This window comes from Ranitomeya variabilis, chromosome 2 (genome assembly GCF_051348905.1).
Source record: "Ranitomeya variabilis isolate aRanVar5 chromosome 2, aRanVar5.hap1, whole genome shotgun sequence".
NCBI lineage: Eukaryota > Metazoa > Chordata > Amphibia > Anura > Dendrobatidae > Ranitomeya > Ranitomeya variabilis.
Window position 1 is genome coordinate 370,024,150 of NC_135233.1, and position 20,247 is coordinate 370,044,396.

General features: G+C 53.6%; 1 protein-coding gene across 3 annotated transcripts; it reads right to left on the reverse strand.

Moving 5' to 3' along the window:
- Positions 1 to 992: 992 nt before the first annotated feature.
- On the reverse strand, positions 993 to 19,390 carry GPANK1 (G-patch domain and ankyrin repeats 1). Of its 3 annotated transcripts, XM_077285910.1 has the most exons (4): positions 19,088 to 19,390; positions 19,009 to 19,034; positions 7,530 to 8,140; positions 993 to 1,501 (listed from the first exon to the last, which is right to left on the reverse strand). In XM_077285910.1, exons 3-4 carry the CDS (start codon positions 8,111 to 8,113, stop codon positions 1,042 to 1,044), a joined length of 1,044 nt encoding a protein of 347 aa, XP_077142025.1. In that variant the 5' UTR covers positions 8,114 to 8,140; positions 19,009 to 19,034; positions 19,088 to 19,390; the 3' UTR covers positions 993 to 1,041. The 3 variants fall into 3 exon arrangements, with proteins under 3 accessions (XP_077142025.1, XP_077142024.1, XP_077142026.1); XM_077285909.1 differs by having other exon boundaries at positions 19,009 to 19,388; XM_077285911.1 differs by lacking the exons at positions 19,009 to 19,034; positions 19,088 to 19,390 and adding an exon at positions 18,846 to 18,986.
- Positions 19,391 to 20,247: the final 857 nt, after the last annotated feature.

Below are 20,247 nucleotides of genomic sequence, written 5' to 3' on the forward strand. Positions count from 1 at the left end.
CACCGGCCACTTTATTAGGTACACCATGCTAGTAACGGGTTGGACCCCCTTTTGCCTTTAGAACTGCCTCAATTCTTCGTGGCATAGATTCAACAAGGTGCTGGAAGCATTCCTCAGAGATTTTGGTCCATATTGACATGATGGCATCACACAGTTGCCGCAGATTTGTCGGCTGCACATCCCAAAGATGCTCCATACAAGGCAGGATGGATCCATGCTTTCATGTTGTTTACGCCAAATTCTGACCCTACCATCCGAATGTCGCAGCAGAAATCGAGACTCATCAGACCAAGCAACGTTTTTCCAATCTTCTACTGTCCAATTTCGATGAGCTTGTACAAATTGTAGCCTCAGTTTCCTGTTCTTAGCTGAAAGGAGTGGTACCCGGTGTGGTCTTCTGCTGCTGTAGCCCATCTGCCTCAAAGTTCGACGCACTGTGCGTTCAGAGATGCTCTTAGGCCTACCTTGGTTGTAATGGGTGGCGATTTGAGTCACTGTTGCCTTTCTATCAGCTCGAACCAGTCTGCCCATTCTCCTCTGAAATCTGGCATCAACAAGGCATTTCCGCCCACAGAACTGCCGCTCACTGGATTTTTTTTCTTTTTCGGACCATTCTCTGTAAACCCTAGAGATGGTTGTGCGTGAAAATCCCAGTAGATCAGCAGTTTCTGAAATACTCAGACCAGCCCTTCTGGCACCAACAACCATGCCACGTTCAAAGGCACTCAAATCACCTTTCTTCCCCATACTGATGCTCGGTTTGAACTGCAGGAGATTGTCTTGACCATGTCTACATGCCTAAATGCACTGAGTTGCCGCCATGTGATTGGCTGATTAGAAATTAAGTGTTAACAAGAAGTTGGACAGGTGTACCTAATATAGTGGCTGGTGAGTGTATATTTCCTGTAATGTTCACTCATCCCGTCCCAAGCTTGCCAATCCGTTGACTTTTGTAAGCGGGTACAAACCCTGCAAGAACACAAGCCCATTAATAAAGGAAAAAGATTGGTTTATTAACATTACTGAGATACCACACTGATACTATAGGTCAATATTCATGTACGTCCTCAAGTCTCGCTCCCAGGCCTTCGTTTTGGCCTCTTTCCTCCTCTCCTCCTTCCGGCTGACAGTCGCCACTCGCTCGGTTCTCCTGTGTGTGATCGCCGGCCTGGCTACTGCCAAAGTGTCGTTAGCAGCAAAATGGGTGACTTTTGGCTTCTCGTTGCTTTGGAAACCAAGGCCTTTGTGGTCTCTCTTGAGAACGGTCTGTACAGGGAACTTCCTGCCGCTGCCGTCGGGCCCGAGACCGGCCTCAGAGTCCCAGCCCTCCTTCACCATCATCTTATACCCGATGTTGTGCTGCGGGATGACGTAGTAGGTGGAAGGAAGCTTCTTTTTTGTGTTGAACAGATGCACGGTGGAGCGCTCGTGAGTCTCGATACTGTCTTCTTGGTAATGAGTCTTGCAGACGTTGCAGTATTTTCTTTCCGGTGGATTAGCTCTGCGTAGGGAACAGACATTGTGGTGAATGCAGAGAATTACTCTTAAAGGAGTTATCTGGTCACTACTATTGATGGCCTATCTTTAGGATAGGAAACTAATGGCAGATTGGTGTGGGTGCAACACTTGGCACACCACCAATCAGCTAGGCCTGATGCTAGATGTGATCAGTTGTGGTGCTGCACAGCGCCGTCAAATGTATAGTGGTCGCAGCCGGGTACTGCAGATAGGCTACCTATTGATTTAAATACCTGGCTGCAACCACCTTGCAGTTGACGGAGCTGTGCTGTTCCGCTCTACGACTGCCGCCAGACCTCAGAACAGCTGATCACGATGGTGCCATATTTCGTACCCCCACCAATCAGGTATTGATGAACTGAGATGAGGGTCCTCAATGGGGCTGGTCTAAAAGTTCCATCAAGATATCAGTACATTTATTTTCCGAAGGACCAGTTTTCCACACATTTTGGATTCTGAGACTGTTATAGATAAGTACTGTCTGTATAACATTTATAACATTTATAACTTTTATCACTGACTGCCTCCTTTGGCCTCACTCAATGGTCCTCTGAGGCCACTCACTGGACCTCGTCTTCACCCGCCTCTGCTCCCTTACTAATCTCACTAACTCACCCCTCCCCCTGTCTGACCACAACCTACTGACATTCTCTTCCCTCTCCTCTCCTAGTGTGCAACCCCCACTCCACGAACTCCCTCGCAGAAATCTCAAACATCTCAACTTACAATCACTCTCTGAGTCCCTTCTCCCTCTTACCGACATAGCCTCCCTTCATGACACAAATGCTGCTGCTGCTTTTTATAACGCCACAATAACAGCAACACTCAATTCGGCCGCCCCGCTCATGCATAGCAAAACTCGTACAGTCAACAGGCAGCCCTGGCTGACCAGCCTGACTAAAGAACTGAGACGGGCTTCCAGGATCGCTGAGCGAAGATGGAAGCGATCCCGCTCTGCTGACCACTTCACCGCATACAAGCAGTCCCTCGCCAGCTTCAAGTCCGCGCTCACTGCCGCAAAACAAACTTACTTCTCATCTCTCATATCCTCCCTGTCTCACAACCCTAAACAGCTTTTCAACACTTTCAATTCTCTACTCCGTCCCCCTGCACCCCCTCCCTCCCCTCTCATTTCTGCTGAAGACTTTGCCTCTTTCTTTAAACAGAAGATTGATACGATCAGAGAAAGCTTTGGCCCACAGCGCCCACTGCCCCTCTTAGCTGCTCACCCCTGCTCCTCCAAAACCAGCTTCTCCACCATGACAGAAGATCAGCTCTCCACCCTCCTGTCGAGATCACACCTCACCACCTGCACGCTCGACCCGCTCCCATCTCACCTCATCCCTAACCTTTCCACGGTCTTCATCCCAACCCTAACGCACCTCTTCAACCTCTCACTCACAACAGGTGTCTTCCCCTCATCCTTCAAACATGCCAAGATCACACCCATCCTCAAAAAGCCCTCCCTCGACCCATCCTCTGTGTCTAGCTATCGCCCGATATCTCTTCTTCCTTATGCCTCCAAATTGCTGGAGCAACACATCCATCTTGAACTGTCCTCTCACCTCTCCTCCTGCTCCCTCTTTGATCGATTACAATCTGGCTTCCGTTCCCATCACTCAACTGAAACTGCCCTAACTAAAGTCACCAATGACCTACTAACTGCCAGGAACAAGCGACACTACTCTGTCCTCCTTCTCCTGGACCTGTCTTCTGCCTTTGACACTGTGGACCACTCCCTTCTGCTACAAATCCTCTCATCTCTTGGCATCACAGACTTGGCCCTTTCCTGGATCTCATCATATCTGACAGATCGGACATTCAGTGTCTCCCTCCGCCACACCACCTCCTCACCTCGCCCCTTGTCAGTCGGTGTTCCTCAAGGCTCTGTTCTAGGACCCCTACCCTTTCTCCATCTACACCTTCGGTCTGGGACAGCTCATAGAATCCCACGGTATGCAGTACCACCTCTATGCTGATGACACGCAGATCTACCTATCCGGACCTGACCTCACCTCCTTACTTACCAAAATCCCGCACTGTCTGTCTGCTATTTCAGCCTTCTTTTCTGCTCGCTTTCTACAACTGAACATGGACAAAACAGAATTCATCATCTTTCCCCCATCTCACTCTACCCCTCCACCAGACCTATCCATCAATGTCAATGGCTGCTCACTTTCCCCAGTCCCACACGCCCGGTGCCTCGGGGTGATCCTCGACTCTGCTCTCTCTTTCAAGCCACATATCCAAGCCCTTGCCTCCTCCTGCCGCCTCAAACTCAAAAACATTTCCCGGATCCGCGCATTCCTTGACCGTGACACCACAAAAACACTAGTGCATGCCCTTATCATCTCCCGCCTCGACTACTGCAACCTCCTACTCTCTGGACTCCCCTCTAGCACTCTGGCACCACTCCAATCCATCCTACACTCTGCTGCTCGACTAATCTACCTGTCTCCCCGCTATTCCCCTGCCTCTCCCCTACGCCAAACCCTTCACTGGCTTCCTATTGCCCAGAGACTCCAGTTCAAAACCCTCACAATGACCTACAAAGCCATCCACAACCTATCTCCTCCATACATCTGTGACATGATCAACCGGTACCTACCAACACGCAACCTCCGATCCTCTCAAGACCTCCTTCTCTACTCCCCTCTCATCTCTTCTTCCCACAACCGCATCCAAGACTTCTCCCGTGCTTCCCCCATACTCTGGAACTCTCTACCCCAGCACATCAGACTCTCGCCTACCATAGAAACTTTCAAAAAGAACCTGAAGACTCACCTCTTCCGACAAGCCTACAGCCTGCAGTGATCCTGAACCTACTGAACCGCCGCACAACCAGCTCTGCCCTCTCCTAGTGTATCATCACCCATCCCCTGCAGATTGTGAGCCCTCGCGGGCAGGGTCCTCCCTCCTTATGTACCCGTGTGCCTTGTTTTTTGCTCATGTTTAATGTATTTGTCTATATTTGGCCCGTGTTTCACATGTAAAGCGCCATGGAATAAATGGCGCTATAAAAATGAATAATAATAATAAAATAATAATAATAATAAATGTAATTTCTAGTAGAAATATGTAACTTATTAAAAAGAGGAACATTTCCTAAATAATTCTAGCTAGTTAAATGGGTCGTCCATACACATTTTTCATCTAAAACTTCCAAATGTGGTGAAATGAATAAGCGAAAAAAATTGCCATGCTTTCATGTGTTTTATTTTTGACGATCATCATGCGGTAAAATTTAGCCAGCCCAATTCACCATGGTGCTCCAATTACGGTGATATCAAACTTGTAGATATTTTATATTTGACAACTTTTAAAAAATTCAGAGTTAAAAAAATTAATATTTGATTTGTGTCAACATATTCTGAGACCCATTAATTTATTTTTATTGGTACATAACGGTTATGTTCACCATATGGGAGATAATAAATATATATATTCATATATATCTATATATCTATATATACACAATACAGACCAAAAGTTTGGACACACCTTCTCATGTAAAGATTTTTCTGTATTTTCATGACTATGAAAATTGTACATTCACACTGAAGGCATCAAAACTATGAATTGACACATGTGGAATTATATACTTAACAAAAAAGTGTGAAACAACTGAAATTATGTCTTATATTCTAAGTTCTTCAAAGTAGCCACCTTTTGCTTTGATGACTGCTTTGCACGCTCTTGGCATTCTCTTGATGAGCTTCAAGAGGTAGTCACTGGGAATGGTTTTCACTTCACAGGTGTGCCCTGTCAGGTTTAATAAGTGGGATATCTTGCCTTATAAATGGCAGCTGATAGTCCTACTGAATAGACTGTTAGAATTTGTATTATGGCAAGAAAAAAGCAGCTAAGTAAAGAAAAACTAGTGGTCATCATTACTTTAAGAAATGAAGGTCAGTCAGTCTGAAAAATTGGGAAAACTTTGAAAGTGTCCCCAAGTGCAGTGGCAAAAACCATCAAGCGCTAGAAAGAAACTGGCTCACATGAGGACCGCCCCAGGAAAGGAAGACCAAGAGTCACCTCTGCTTCTGAGGATAAGTTTATCCGAGTCACCAGCCTCAGAAATCGCAGCTCAGATTAGAGATCAGGTCAATGCCACACAGAGTTCTAGTAGCAGACACATCTCTACAACAACTGTTAAGAGGAGACTTTGTGCAGCAGGCCTTCATGGTAAAATAGCTGCTAGGAAACCACTGCTAAGGACAGGCAACAAGCAGAAGAGACTTGTTTGGGCTAAAGAACACAAGGAATGGACATTAGACCAGTGGAAATCTGTGCTTTAGTCTGATGAGCCCAAATTTGAGATCTTTGGTTCCAACCACCGTGTCTTTGTCCGACGCAGAAAAGGTGAACGGATGGACTCTACATGCCTGGTTCCCACAGTGAAGCATGGAGAAGGAGGTGTGATGGTGCTTTGCTGGTGACACTGTTGGGGAGTTATTCAAAATTGAAGGCATACTGAACCAGCATGGCTACCACAGCATCTCGCAGCGGCATGCTATTCCATCCGGTTTGCGTTTAGTTGGACCATCATTTATTTTTCAACAGGACAATGACCCCAATCACACCTCCAGGCTGTGTAAGGGCTATTTGACCAAGGAGGAGAGTGATGGGGTGCTACGCCAGATGACCTGGCCTCCACATTCACCAGACCTAGACCCAATCGCGATGGTTTGGGGTGAGCTGGACCACAGAGTGAAGGCAAAAGAGCCAACAAGTGCTAAGCATCTCTGGGAACTCCTTCAAGATTGTTGGAAGACCATTCCCGGTGACTACCTCTTGAAGCTCATCAAGAGAATGCCAAGAGTGTGCAAGGCAGTCATCAAAGCAAAAGGTGGCTACTTTGAAGAACCTAGAATATAAGACATAATTTCAGTTGTTTCACACTTTTTTGTTAAGTATATAATTCCACGTGTGTTAATTCATAGTATTGATGCCTTCAGTGTGAATTTACAATTTTCATAGTCATGAAAATACAGAAAAATCTTTAAATGAGAAGGCGTGTCCAAACTTTTGGTCGGTACTGTATATATTTATCCCTACTTTTTATGGCGCCCCTTCCCTTTTGCCCTATTGTTTCATCACGTGTCCAATGCACTGCAATATAAAGTCCCAATCTTGCACTAAACTCTTCAGCAGTCCCCTGGCTGCTATAGGAGACCCCCTGAACTGTCCTTTGGGGCGATGGAAAACACAATGCAGCCAGTCCGGATGTAATCGCTATAATGCCGCTGTCGGTGACTGATAGCAGCATCTGACTACACCGCAGTGATTTAGCTCCCGACTGTTGATGTTACAGGAAGCACATATGGAGCGGACTCCGCTCTTGAGCCCAAATGGACCCATGTACGTTCCATGTCCACTGTACATGAGTGGGTGTGTGGATGGGTTACAGGGGTGCTCCCAACAGAACGTCTTACCGCATGTTGCAGAATATACTGACACTTTCTTGCTGCTGGGGGTCCTAACTGCGGAAACCCACCATCAGTTTATTCCTGCAGGGCGGTGTGATTGGTATGTCAATATGTGACTGTAGACTTGTGAATCCTCACAGTGCACACACTGCGCGCTTTGAGAATTATCCTGTGCCGGGACAGTGACCACAAGTATGGAATTTGCCTACATGCCTAAGTGCCGACTAGATGTGCACAACCTCACTCTGCAAGTGTATTGAGTGAGGCCGGACACAGTGTAGGCAGAATGTGGCCAGAAATATGAAAATGGCATACTTGAGGTCACATGATCGCCGGCATTGGAGAATCCTCACAGCGCACCATGTGCAAACTGTGAGGAGTCACAAGTCAGCAGTCCCATAGCGCAACTGCGAACTTGTAACTTGAGACTGGACAACCCCTTTAATGGAACTAGCTGCTATGACGTCAGTAATGTCCACCACCAATTAGTGACAACATTACTGGTAGAACATCACCGGCCTCCTAATATGATGCTGCTGTAGACGTCCCATCTACAATATACGTGGCAACACCTTCACCCACCTTGGAGTCCTGTCTTGAGGGTGATCCCTCAGGGAATCCTGTAGCATCTGTACCACATCCCGATGACCGGCTTCTTCTGCTAAGGTCAAAGCGTCTTTTCCCTTAGTGTCGCATACCCCAATCCAGGCTGCGCCCCTCGTCAGCAGATACCCCACTACATCCTTTTTCCCAGCATATGCGGCGCACATCAGAGCCGTCCAGTAATAACCATCCTGAAAATTGACATTGCAGCCCTCCTTCTCCAGGAGCCGTCTCACACCCTTTAGGTCTCCATGTTGTGAGCAGTTTAGTAGCCGGTGGCCATCTAGTTGGTCAATGCCCCGAGGAGCGGTCGTGGTCGGTCTGTGCTGAGATTGTCCTGCTCCCTCGTATGAGGACAAAGTGACCCGCTTACGTTTCCGAAAAGGTTTCTTGGCCGTCTCCCCTTCATTTGATAGGAGACTCTCATAGAAAGTTTTTGCCTCCACACCAGAGATGTTCCCCTCTCCAGTCCGGGGTGAAGCCTTGATTCTTTGTTCTCCGTTTTCCCAGAAGTCTGACTTCTCCCGAGCTTTGGTGAATGTGATGAGCCGCGGGAAGTTCATCTTCTTTATGATGGGGGTAGGGGGGACCTAAAGGAAACAGAAGTCTTTATCACTGGCTAAAAAGAGTTAATAAATGGGTAATCTATAAACACACAGGGGGGACAGGTCTGTGACCCCCTTCTTCACAGGATCGGTGGAGTGCCCAAGAGTCAGATACCCACTGATTATACACTCCTGGAGAGAAGTCATCCCATTATATGGGGCTTCCTACTAAAACATTTACCCACTATCCATAGGAGGGGTAATAAAGGCCTGTGCTCCGAGGGGCCCTCCAGCCCACTATCCGTAGGAGGGGTAATAAAGGTCTGTCCTCTGAGGGGCCCTCCAGCCCACTATCCATAGGAGGGGTAATAAAGGCCTGTCCTCTGAGGGGCCCTCCAGCCCAATATCCATAGGAGTAATAAAGGCCTGTCCTGAGGGGCCCTCCAGCCCACTATCCATAGGAGGGGTAATAAAGGCCTGTGCTCCGAGGGGCCCTCCAGCCCACTATCCATAGGAGGGGTAATACAGGCCTGTCCTCTGAGGGGCCCTCCAGCCCACTACCCATAGGAGGGGTAATAACGGCCTGTACTCCGAGGGGCCCTCCAGCCCACTATCCATAGGAGGGATAATGAAGGCCTGTGCTCCGAGGGGCCCTCCAGCCCACTATCCATAGGAGGGGTAATGAAGGCCTGTGCTCCGAGGGGCCCTCCAGCCCACTATCCATAGGAGAGGTAATAAAGGCCTGTCCTCCGAGGGGCCCTCCAGCCCACTATCCATAGGAGGGGTTATGAAGGCCTGTCCTCCGAGGGGCCCTCCAGCTCACTATCCATAGGAGAGGTAATGAAGGCCTGTGCTCCGAGGGGCCCTCCAGCCCACTATCCATAGGAGGGGTAATGAAGGCCTGTCTTCCGAGGGGCCCTCCAGCCCACTATCCATAGGAGAGGTAATGAAGGCCTGTGCTCCGAGGGGCCCTCCAGCCCACTATCCATAGGAGGGGTAATGAAGGCCTGTCCTCTGAGGGGCCCTCCAGCCCACTATCCATAGGAGGGGTAATGAAGGCCTGTCCTCTGAGGGGCCCTCCAGCCCACTATCCATAGGAGAGGTAATGAAGGCCTGTGCTCCGAGGGGCCCTCCAGCCCACTATCCATAGGAGGGGTAATGAAGGCCTGTCCTCTGAGGGGCCCTCCAGCCCACTATCCATAGGAGAGGTAATGAAGGCCTGTGCTCCGAGGGGCCCTCCAGCCCACTATCCATAGGAGAGGTAATAAAGGCCTGTCCTCCGAGGGGCCCTCCAGCCCACTATCCATAGGAGGGGTAATAAAGGCCTGTCCTCTGAGGGGCCCTCCAGCCCACTATCCATAGGAGGGGTAATAAAGGCCTGTGCTCTGAGGGGCCCTCCAGCCCACTATCCATAGGAGGGGTAATAAAGGTCTGTCCTCCGAGGGGCCCTCCAGCCCACTATCCATAGGAGGGGTAATAAAGGCCTGTCCTGAGGGGCCCTCCAGCCCACTATCCATAGGAGGGGTAATAAAGGCCTGTCCTCTGAGGGGCCCTCCAGCCCACTATCCATAGGAGGGGTAATAAAGGCCTGTCCTGAGGGGCCCTCCAGCCCACTATCCATAGGAGGGGTAATAAAGGCATGTCCTCTGAGGGGCCCTCCAGCCCACTATCCATAGGAGGGGTAATAAAGGCCTGTCCTCTGAGGGGCCCTCCAGCCCACTATCCATAGGAGGGGTAATGAAGGCCTGTCCTCTGAGGGGCCCTCCAGCCCACTATCCATAGGAGGGGTAATAAAGGCCTGTCCTCTGAGGGGCCCTCCAGCCCACTATCCATAGGAGGGGTAATAAAGGCCTGTCCTGAGGGGCCCTCCAGCCCACTATCCATAGGAGGGGTAATAAAGGCCTGTCCTCTGAGGGGCCCTCCAGCCCACTATCCATAGGAGGGGTAATAAAGGTCTGTCCTCCGAGGGGCCCTCCAGCCCACTATCCATAGGAGGGGTAATAAAGGCCTGTCCTCTGAGGGGCCCTCCAGCCCACTATCCATAGGAGGGGTAATAAAGGCCTGTCCTCTGAGGGGCCCTCCAGCCCACTATCCATAGGAGAGGTAATGAAGGCCTGTCCTCCGAGGGGCCCTCCAGCCCACTATCCATAGGAGGGGTAATAAAGGACTGTCCTGAGGGGCCCTCCAGCCCACTATCCATAGGAGGGGTAATAAAGGCCTGTCCTCTGAGGGGCCCTCCAGCCCACTATCCATAGGAGGGGTAATAAAGGCCTGTCCTCTGAGGGGCCCTCCAGCCCACTATCCATAGGAGGGGTAATAAAGGCCTGTCCTGAGGGGCCCTCCAGCCCACTATCCATAGGAGGGGTAATAAAGGCCTGTCCTCTGAGGGGCCCTCCAGCCCACTATCCATAGGAGGGGTAATAAAGGCCTGTCCTCTGAGGGGCCCTCCAGCCCACTATCCATAGGAGAGGTAATGAAGGCCTGTCCTCCGAGGGGCCCTCCAGCCCACTATCCATAGGAGGGGTAATAAAGGCCTGTCCTGAGGGGCCCTCCAGCCCACTATCCATAGGAGGGGTAATAAAGGCCTGTCCTCCGAGGGGCCCTCCAGCCCACTATCCATAGGAGAGGTAATGAAGGCCTGTCCTCCGAGGGGCCCTCCAGCCCACTATCCATAGGAGAGGTAATGAAGGCCTGTCCTCCGAGGGGCCCTCCAGCCCACTATCCATAGGAGAGGTAATGAAGGCCTGTCCTCCGAGGGGCCCTCCAGCCCACTATCCATAGGAGGGGTAATAAAGGCCTGTCCTGAGGGGCCCTCCAGCCCACTATCCATAGGAGGGGTAATAAAGGCCTGTCCTCTGAGGGGCCCTCCAGCCCACTATCCATAGGAGGGGTAATAAAGGCCTGTCCTCTGAGGGGCCCTCCAGCCCACTATCCATAGGAGGGGTAATAAAGGCCTGTCCTGAGGGGCCCTCCAGCCCACTATCCATAGGAGGGGTAATAAAGGCCTGTCCTCTGAGGGGCCCTCCAGCCCACTATCCATAGGAGGGGTAATAAAGGCCTGTCCTCTGAGGGGCCCTCCAGCCCACTATCCATAGGAGAGGTAATGAAGGCCTGTCCTCCGAGGGGCCCTCCAGCCCACTATCCATAGGAGGGGTGATAAAGGCCTGTCCTGAGGGGCCCTCCAGCCCACTATCCATAGGAGGGGTAATAAAGGCATGTCCTCTGAGGGGCCCTCCAGCCCACTATCCATAGGAGGGGTAATAAAGGCATGTCCTCTGAGGGGCCCTCCAGCCCACTATCCATAGGAGGGGTAATAAAGGCCTGTCCTCTGAGGGGCCCTCCAGCCCACTATCCATAGGAGGGGTAATAAAGGCCTGTCCTCTGAGGGGCCCTCCAGCCCACTATCCATAGGAGGGGTAATAAAGGCCTGTCCTGAGGGGCCCTCCAGCCCACTATCCATAGGAGGGGTAATAAAGGCCTGTCCTCCGAGGGGCCCTCCAGCCCACTATCCATAGGAGAGGTAATGAAGGCCTGTCCTCCGAGGGGCCCTCCAGCCCACTATCCATAGGAGAGGTAATGAAGGCCTGTCCTCCGAGGGGCCCTCCAGCCCACTATCCATAGGAGAGGTAATGAAGGCCTGTGCTCCGAGGGGCCCTCCAGCCCACTATCCATAGGAGGGGTAATGAAGGCCTGTCCTCCGAGGGGCCCTCCAGCCCACTATCCATAGGAGAGGTAATGAAGGCCTGTCCTCCGAGGGGCCCTCCAGCCCACTATCCATAGGAGGGGTAATAAAGGCCTGTCCTGAGGGGCCCTCCAGCCCACTATCCATAGGAGGGGTAATAAAGGCCTGTCCTCTGAGGGGCCCTCCAGCCCACTATCCATAGGAGGGGTAATAAAGGCCTGTCCTGAGGGGCCCTCCAGCTCACTATCCATAGGAGGGGTAATAAAGGCATGTCCTCCGAGGGGCCCTCCAGCCCACTATCCATAGGAGAGGTAATGAAGGCCTGTCCTCCGAGGGGCCCTCCAGCCCACTATCCATAGGAGGGGTAATAAAGGCCTGTCCTCTGAGGGGCCCTCCAGCCCACTATCCATAGGAGGGGTAATAAAGGCCTGTCCTGAGGGGCCCTCCAGCTCACTATCCATAGGAGGGGTAATAAAGGCCTGTCCTCCGAGGGGCCCTCCAGCCCACTATCCATAGGAGAGGTAATGAAGGCCTGTCCTCCGAGGGGCCCTCCAGCCCACTATCCATAGGAGAGGTAATGAAGGCCTGTCCTCCGAGGGGCCCTCCAGCCCACTATCCATAGGAGAGGTAATGAAGGCCTGTGCTCCGAGGGGCCCTCCAGCCCACTATCCATAGGAGGGGTAATGAAGGCCTGTCCTCTGAGGGGCCCTCCAGCCCACTATCCATAGGAGAGGTAATGAAGGCCTGTCCTCCGAGGGGCCCTCCAGCCCACTATCCATAGGAGGGGTAATAAAGGCCTGTCCTGAGGGGCCCTCCAGCCCACTATCCATAGGAGGGGTAATAAAGGCCTGTCCTGAGGGGCCCTCCAGCCCACTATCCATAGGAGGGGTAATAAAGGCCTGTCCTCCGAGGGGCCCTCCAGCCCACTATCCATAGGAGAGGTAATGAAGGCCTGTCCTCCGAGGGGCCCTCCAGCCCACTATCCATAGGAGAGGTAATGAAGGCCTGTCCTCCGAGGGGCCCTCCAGCCCACTATCCATAGGAGAAGTAATGAAGGCCTGTGCTCCGAGGGGCCCTCCAGCCCACTATCCATAGGAGGGGTAATGAAGGCCTGTCCTCTGAGGGGCCCTCCAGCCCACTATCCATAGGAGAGGTAATGAAGGCCTGTCCTCCGAGGGGCCCTCCAGCCCACTATCCATAGGAGAGGTAATGAAGGCCTGTCCTCCGAGGGGCCCTCCAGCCCACTATCCATAGGAGAGGTAATGAAGGCCTGTCCTCCGAGGGGCCCTCCAGCCCACTATCCATAGGAGGGGTAATAAAGGCCTGTCCTGAGGGGCCCTCCAGCCCACTATCCATAGGAGGGGTAATAAAGGCCTGTCCTCTGAGGGGCCCTCCAGCCCACTATCCATAGGAGGGGTAATAAAGGCCTGTCCTCTGAGGGGCCCTCCAGCCCACTATCCATAGGAGGGGTAATAAAGGCCTGTCCTGAGGGGCCCTCCAGCCCACTATCCATAGGAGGGGTAATAAAGGCCTGTCCTCTGAGGGGCCCTCCAGCCCACTATCCATAGGAGGGGTAATAAAGGCCTGTCCTCTGAGGGGCCCTCCAGCCCACTATCCATAGGAGAGGTAATGAAGGCCTGTCCTCCGAGGGGCCCTCCAGCCCACTATCCATAGGAGGGGTAATAAAGGCCTGTCCTGAGGGGCCCTCCAGCCCACTATCCATAGGAGGGGTAATAAAGGCATGTCCTCTGAGGGGCCCTCCAGCCCACTATCCATAGGAGGGGTAATAAAGGCATGTCCTCTGAGGGGCCCTCCAGCCCACTATCCATAGGAGGGGTAATAAAGGCCTGTCCTCTGAGGGGCCCTCCAGCCCACTATCCATAGGAGGGGTAATAAAGGCCTGTCCTCTGAGGGGCCCTCCAGCCCACTATCCATAGGAGGGGTAATAAAGGCCTGTCCTGAGGGGCCCTCCAGCCCACTATCCATAGGAGGGGTAATAAAGGCCTGTCCTCCGAGGGGCCCTCCAGCCCACTATCAATAGGAGAGGTAATGAAGGCCTGTCCTCCGAGGGGCCCTCCAGCCCACTATCCATAGGAGAGGTAATGAAGGCCTGTCCTCCGAGGGGCCCTCCAGCCCACTATCCATAGGAGAGGTAATGAAGGCCTGTGCTCCGAGGGGCCCTCCAGCCCACTATCCATAGGAGGGGTAATGAAGGCCTGTCCTCTGAGGGGCCCTCCAGCCCACTATCCATAGGAGAGGTAATGAAGGCCTGTCCTCCGAGGGGCCCTCCAGCCCACTATCCATAGGAGGGGTAATAAAGGCCTGTCCTGAGGGGCCCTCCAGCCCACTATCCATAGGAGGGGTAATAAAGGCCTGTCCTCTGAGGGGCCCTCCAGCCCACTATCCATAGGAGGGGTAATAAAGGCCTGTCCTCTGAGGGGCCCTCCAGCCCACTATCCATAGGAGGGGTAATAAAGGCCTGTCCTGAGGGGCCCTCCAGCCCACTATCCATAGGAGGGGTAATAAAGGCCTGTCCTCCGAGGGGCCCTCCAGCCCACTATCCATAGGAGAGGTAATGAAGGCCTGTCCTCCGAGGGGCCCTCCAGCCCACTATCCATAGGAGAGGTAATGAAGGCCTGTCCTCCGAGGGGCCCTCCAGCCCACTATCCATAGGAGAGGTAATGAAGGCCTGTGCTCCGAGGGGCCCTCCAGCCCACTATCCATAGGAGGGGTAATGAAGGCCTGTCCTCTGAGGGGCCCTCCAGCCCACTATCCATAGGAGAGGTAATGAAGGCCTGTCCTCCGAGGGGCCCTCCAGCCCACTATCCATAGGAGGGGTAATAAAGGCCTGTCCTGAGGGGCCCTCCAGCCCACTATCCATAGGAGGGGTAATAAAGGCCTGTCCTGAGGGGCCCTCCAGCCCACTATCCATAGGAGGGGTAATAAAGGCCTGTCCTGAGGGGCCCTCCAGCCCACTATCCATAGGAGGGGTAATAAAGGCATGTCCTCTGAGGGGCCCTCCAGCCCACTATCCATAGGAGGGGTAATAAAGGCCTGTCCTCTGAGGGGCCCTCCAGCCCACTATCCATAGGAGGGGTAATAAAGGCCTGTCCTCTGAGGGGCCCTCCAGCCCACTATCCATAGGAGGGGTAATAAAGGCCTGTCCTGAGGGGCCCTCCAGCCCACTATCCATAGGAGGGGTAATAAAGGCCTGTCCTCTGAGGGGCCCTCCAGCCCACTATCCATAGGAGGGGTAATAAAGGCCTGTCCTCTGAGGGGCCCTCCAGCCCACTATCCATAGGAGGGGTAATAAAGGCCTGTCCTCTGAGGGGCCCTCCAGCCCACTATCCATAGGAGGGGTAATAAAGGCCTGTCCTCCGAGGGGCCCTCCAGCCCACTATCCATAGGAGAGGTAATGAAGGCCTGTCCTCCGAGGGGCCCTCCAGCCCACTATCCATAGGAGAGGTAATGAAGGCCTGTCCTCCGAGGGGCCCTCCAGCCCACTATCCATAGGAGAGGTAATGAAGGCCTGTGCTCCGAGGGGCCCTCCAGCCCACTATCCATAGGAGGGGTAATGAAGGCCTGTCCTCTGAGGGGCCCTCCAGCCCACTATCCATAGGAGAGGTAATGAAGGCCTGTCCTCCGAGGGGCCCTCCAGCCCACTATCCATAGGAGGGGTAATAAAGGCCTGTCCTGAGGGGCCCTCCAGCCCACTATCCATAGGAGGGGTAATAAAGGCCTGTCCTCTGAGGGGCCCTCCAGCCCACTATCCATAGGAGGGGTAATAAAGGCCTGTCCTCTGAGGGGCCCTCCAGCCCACTATCCATAGGAGGGGTAATAAAGGCCTGTCCTGAGGGGCCCTCCAGCCCACTATCCATAGGAGGGGTAATAAAGGCCTGTCCTCCGAGGGGCCCTCCAGCCCACTATCCATAGGAGAGGTAATGAAGGCCTGTCCTCCGAGGGGCCCTCCAGCCCACTATCCATAGGAGAGGTAATGAAGGCCTGTCCTCCGAGGGGCCCTCCAGCCCACTATCCATAGGAGAGGTAATGAAGGCCTGTGCTCCGAGGGGCCCTCCAGCCCACTATCCATAGGAGGGGTAATGAAGGCCTGTCCTCTGAGGGGCCCTCCAGCCCACTATCCATAGGAGAGGTAATGAAGGCCTGTCCTCCGAGGGGCCCTCCAGCCCACTATCCATAGGAGGGGTAATAAAGGCCTGTCCTGAGGGGCCCTCCAGCCCACTATCCATAGGAGGGGTAATAAAGGCCTGTCCTGAGGGGCCCTCCAGCCCACTATCCATAGGAGGGGTAATAAAGGCCTGTCCTGAGGGGCCCTCCAGCCCACTATCCATAGGAGGGGTAATAAAGGCATGTCCTCTGAGGGGCCCTCCAGCCCACTATCCATAGGAGGGGTAATAAAGGCCTGTCCTCTGAGGGGCCCTCCAGCCCACTATCCATAGGAGGGGTAATAAAGGCCTGTCCTCTGAGGGGCCCTCCAGCCCACTATCCATAGGAGGGGTAATAAAGGCCTGTCCTGAGGGGCCCTCCAGCCCACTATCCATAGGAGGGGTAATAAAGGCCTGTCCTCTGAGGGGCCCTCCAGCCCACTATCCATAGGAGGGGTAATAAAGGCCTGTCCTCTGAGGGGCCCTCCAGCCCACTATCCATAGGAGGGGTAATAAAGGCCTGTCCTCTGAGGGGCCCTCCAGCCCACTATCCATAGGAGGGGTAATAAAGGCCTGTCCTCCGAGGGGCCCTCCAGCCCACTATCCATAGGAGAGGTAATGAAGGCCTGTCCTCCGAGGGGCCCTCCAGCCCACTATCCATAGGAGAGGTAATGAAGGCCTGTCCTCCGAGGGGCCCTCCAGCCCACTATCCATAGGAGAGGTAATGAAGGCCTGTGCTCCGAGGGGCCCTCCAGCCCACTATCCATAGGAGGGGTAATGAAGGCCTGTCCTCTGAGGGGCCCTCCAGCCCACTATCCATAGGAGAGGTAATGAAGGCCTGTCCTCCGAGGGGCCCTCCAGCCCACTATCCATAGGAGGGGTAATAAAGGCCTGTCCTGAGGGGCCCTCCAGCCCACTATCCATAGGAGGGGTAATAAAGGCCTGTCCTCTGAGGGGCCCTCCAGCCCACTATCCATAGGAGGGGTAATAAAGGCCTGTCCTCTGAGGGGCCCTCCAGCCCACTATCCATAGGAGGGGTAATAAAGGCCTGTCCTGAGGGGCCCTCCAGCCCACTATCCATAGGAGGGGTAATAAAGGCCTGTCCTCCGAGGGGCCCTCCAGCCCACTATCCATAGGAGAGGTAATGAAGGCCTGTCCTCCGAGGGGCCCTCCAGCCCACTATCCATAGGAGAGGTAATGAAGGCCTGTCCTCCGAGGGGCCCTCCAGCCCACTATCCATAGGAGAGGTAATGAAGGCCTGTGCTCCGAGGGGCCCTCCAGCCCACTATCCATAGGAGGGGTAATGAAGGCCTGTCCTCTGAGGGGCCCTCCAGCCCACTATCCATAGGAGAGGTAATGAAGGCCTGTCCTCCGAGGGGCCCTCCAGCCCACTATCCATAGGAGGGGTAATAAAGGCCTGTCCTGAGGGGCCCTCCAGCCCACTATCCATAGGAGGGGTAATAAAGGCCTGTCCTGAGGGGCCCTCCAGCCCACTATCCATAGGAGGGGTAATAAAGGCCTGTCCTGAGGGGCCCTCCAGCCCACTATCCATAGGAGGGGTAATAAAGGCATGTCCTCTGAGGGGCCCTCCAGCCCACTATCCATAGGAGGGGTAATAAAGGCCTGTCCTCTGAGGGGCCCTCCAGCCCACTATCCATAGGAGGGGTAATAAAGGCCTGTCCTCTGAGGGGCCCTCCAGCCCACTATCCATAGGAGGGGTAATAAAGGCCTGTCCTGAGGGGCCCTCCAGCCCACTATCCATAGGAGGGGTAATAAAGGCCTGTCCTCTGAGGGGCCCTCCAGCCCACTATCCATAGGAGGGGTAATAAAGGCCTGTCCTCTGAGGGGCCCTCCAGCCCACTATCCATAGGAGGGGTAATAAAGGCCTGTCCTCTGAGGGGCCCTCCAGCCCACTATCCATAGGAGGGGTAATAAAGGCCTGTCCTCCGAGGGGCCCTCCAGCCCACTATCCATAGGAGAGGTAATGAAGGCCTGTCCTCCGAGGGGCCCTCCAGCCCACTATCCATAGGAGAGGTAATGAAGGCCTGTCCTCCGAGGGGCCCTCCAGCCCACTATCCATAGGAGAGGTAATGAAGGCCTGTGCTCCGAGGGGCCCTCCAGCCCACTATCCATAGGAGGGGTAATGAAGGCCTGTCCTCCGAGGGGCCCTCCAGCCCACTATCCATAGGAGGGGTAATAAAGGCCTGTCCTCTGAGGGGCCCTCCAGCCCACTATCCATAGGAGGGGTAATAAAGGCCTGTCCTGAGGGGCCCTCCAGCCCACTATCCATAGGAGAGGTAATGAAGGCCTGTCCTCTGAGGGGCCCTCCAGCCCACTATCCATAGGAGGGGTAATGAAGGCCTGTCCTCCGAGGGGCCCTCCAGCCCACTATCCATAGGAGGGGTAATAAAGGCCTGTCCTCTGAGGGGCCCTCCAGCCCACTATCCATAGGAGGGGTAATAAAGGCCTGTCCTGAGGGGCCCTCCAGCCCACTATCCATAGGAGGGGTAATGAAGGCCTGTCCTCTGAGGGGCCCTCCAGCCCACTATCCATAGGAGAGGTAATGAAGGCCTGTCCTCCGAGGGGCCCTCCAGCCCACTATCCATAGGAGAGGTAATGAAGGCCTGTCCTCCGAGGGGCCCTCCAGCCCACTATCCATAGGAGAGGTAATAAAGGCCTGTCCTCCGAGGGGCCCTCCAGCCCACTATCCATAGGAGGGGTAATAAAGGCCTGTCCTGAGGGGCCCTCCAGCCCACTATCCATAGGAGGGGTAATAAAGGCCTGTCCTCTGAGGGGCCCTCCAGCCCACTATCCATAGGACATTTTTGGGGCGATTATTGGACAGAACACGCCCAAGTATAAGTGTCTGGGGAGAAAAGGGTTACTTAGGTGTCCATTCACTGACAGCAAGCAGACTGCGGCGCTCTCCTCTTCCCGGTGCTGCTTCCTGCGGCAGTCACACCTCCTCCAGCCTCCCGCTCCCCAGTACACCGCAGTCACCGTGTTCTCTCACAGCCGACACTTCCGGCCATTATTACACTTTTAGATTCAGAAAGCCCAGAACTCACCAGAGAAGCGCAGCCCTCAGACCACAACAATAATGGCGGCGACGTCATCTATTACGCGAAGGGGCGGAGCTTTTCCTTTATACAGGTGAAGGGCGGGGGAGACATTGGAACGCGAGAGTCAATCAGCGGATGAGAGTAAAAGACAGGGCGCGTGATTGGTCAGAGTGACGCGACGTCAAAGGTGAGAACGCATGCGCGGTCAGCCTACTTCCACCAGCACCACGCACGCGCATTGCCTAACGAGCTGCTGGCTGAGTGACGTCATCCGTGGGTGACTACCTGCTGCCACGCCCTCCTGATTTAGCTCCCAGCATGCTCTGCCAGCTTGGCCGCTGCTGTCATCTAAAGTGTCAAATTGTAGGATGTTAAAAAAAACAGGAACACCTTCGTAATGTTCTAATGTATCATTCTCCTGCTCAAAAACACATACTGACTGCAGGGGCGGATATGGTGAGGGGGTGGCAGCGGTCTGAGAACGAATTGTAGACCGCTGCGGAATATGTTGGAGCTATAGCAATAAATACAATTAGTAAATATTAATTACAAATATTCAGATACACTTACAGGGGATTTCTACTTTTAAAACAAAAAACTAGGATAAAAAAATGAATAACTAGAGACAGATCGTTCTCACTCTCCCTATCACCGCTGCAGCCAGTCACTGAGCTTATCAGCTTTTCTGCTGTAGAACATAGGAATTCAGCAGTTGGCTGCAGAGGTGGCGTCATGACTACAGCTTACATCACCGCTGCAGCCAATCACTGAGCTCAGCAGCTTTGCCGATGTAGACATGAGTTTTGAGTGATTGGCTGCAGCGGTGATGTAAGCTGTAGTCATGACGCCACCTCTGCAGCCCCAAAAATAGACCAGAGAAGCTGAACCCGAGGACGGTGAGTATTATCTGTATTCACTTTTCTAAAAGTGGAAAACCCCTTTAAATGATAAAAGAGGCTGTCGGGGAAAAGAACAATAATCTCCTGTTCTATTTGCCCCATTGATTCTGAACACCGCCCTGATGGTCCCTGGGGGTCTTTATCTCCTCCCAGGCAGTGGTGAAGGGACATACATCTACATGACCGCTGCAGCCAATCACTGGGTTCAGCAGCGTTTTCGGGCACTGCATGAGTCTGCAGCGGTCAGGTAGTTCTGTGCACATTCCTGCTGACAGCTTCCCTTTAAGGCAGACTTGCCTTTTTCCGTACCCCGTAATAATAGTGACTGCACTCGCTCTGTGCCCCC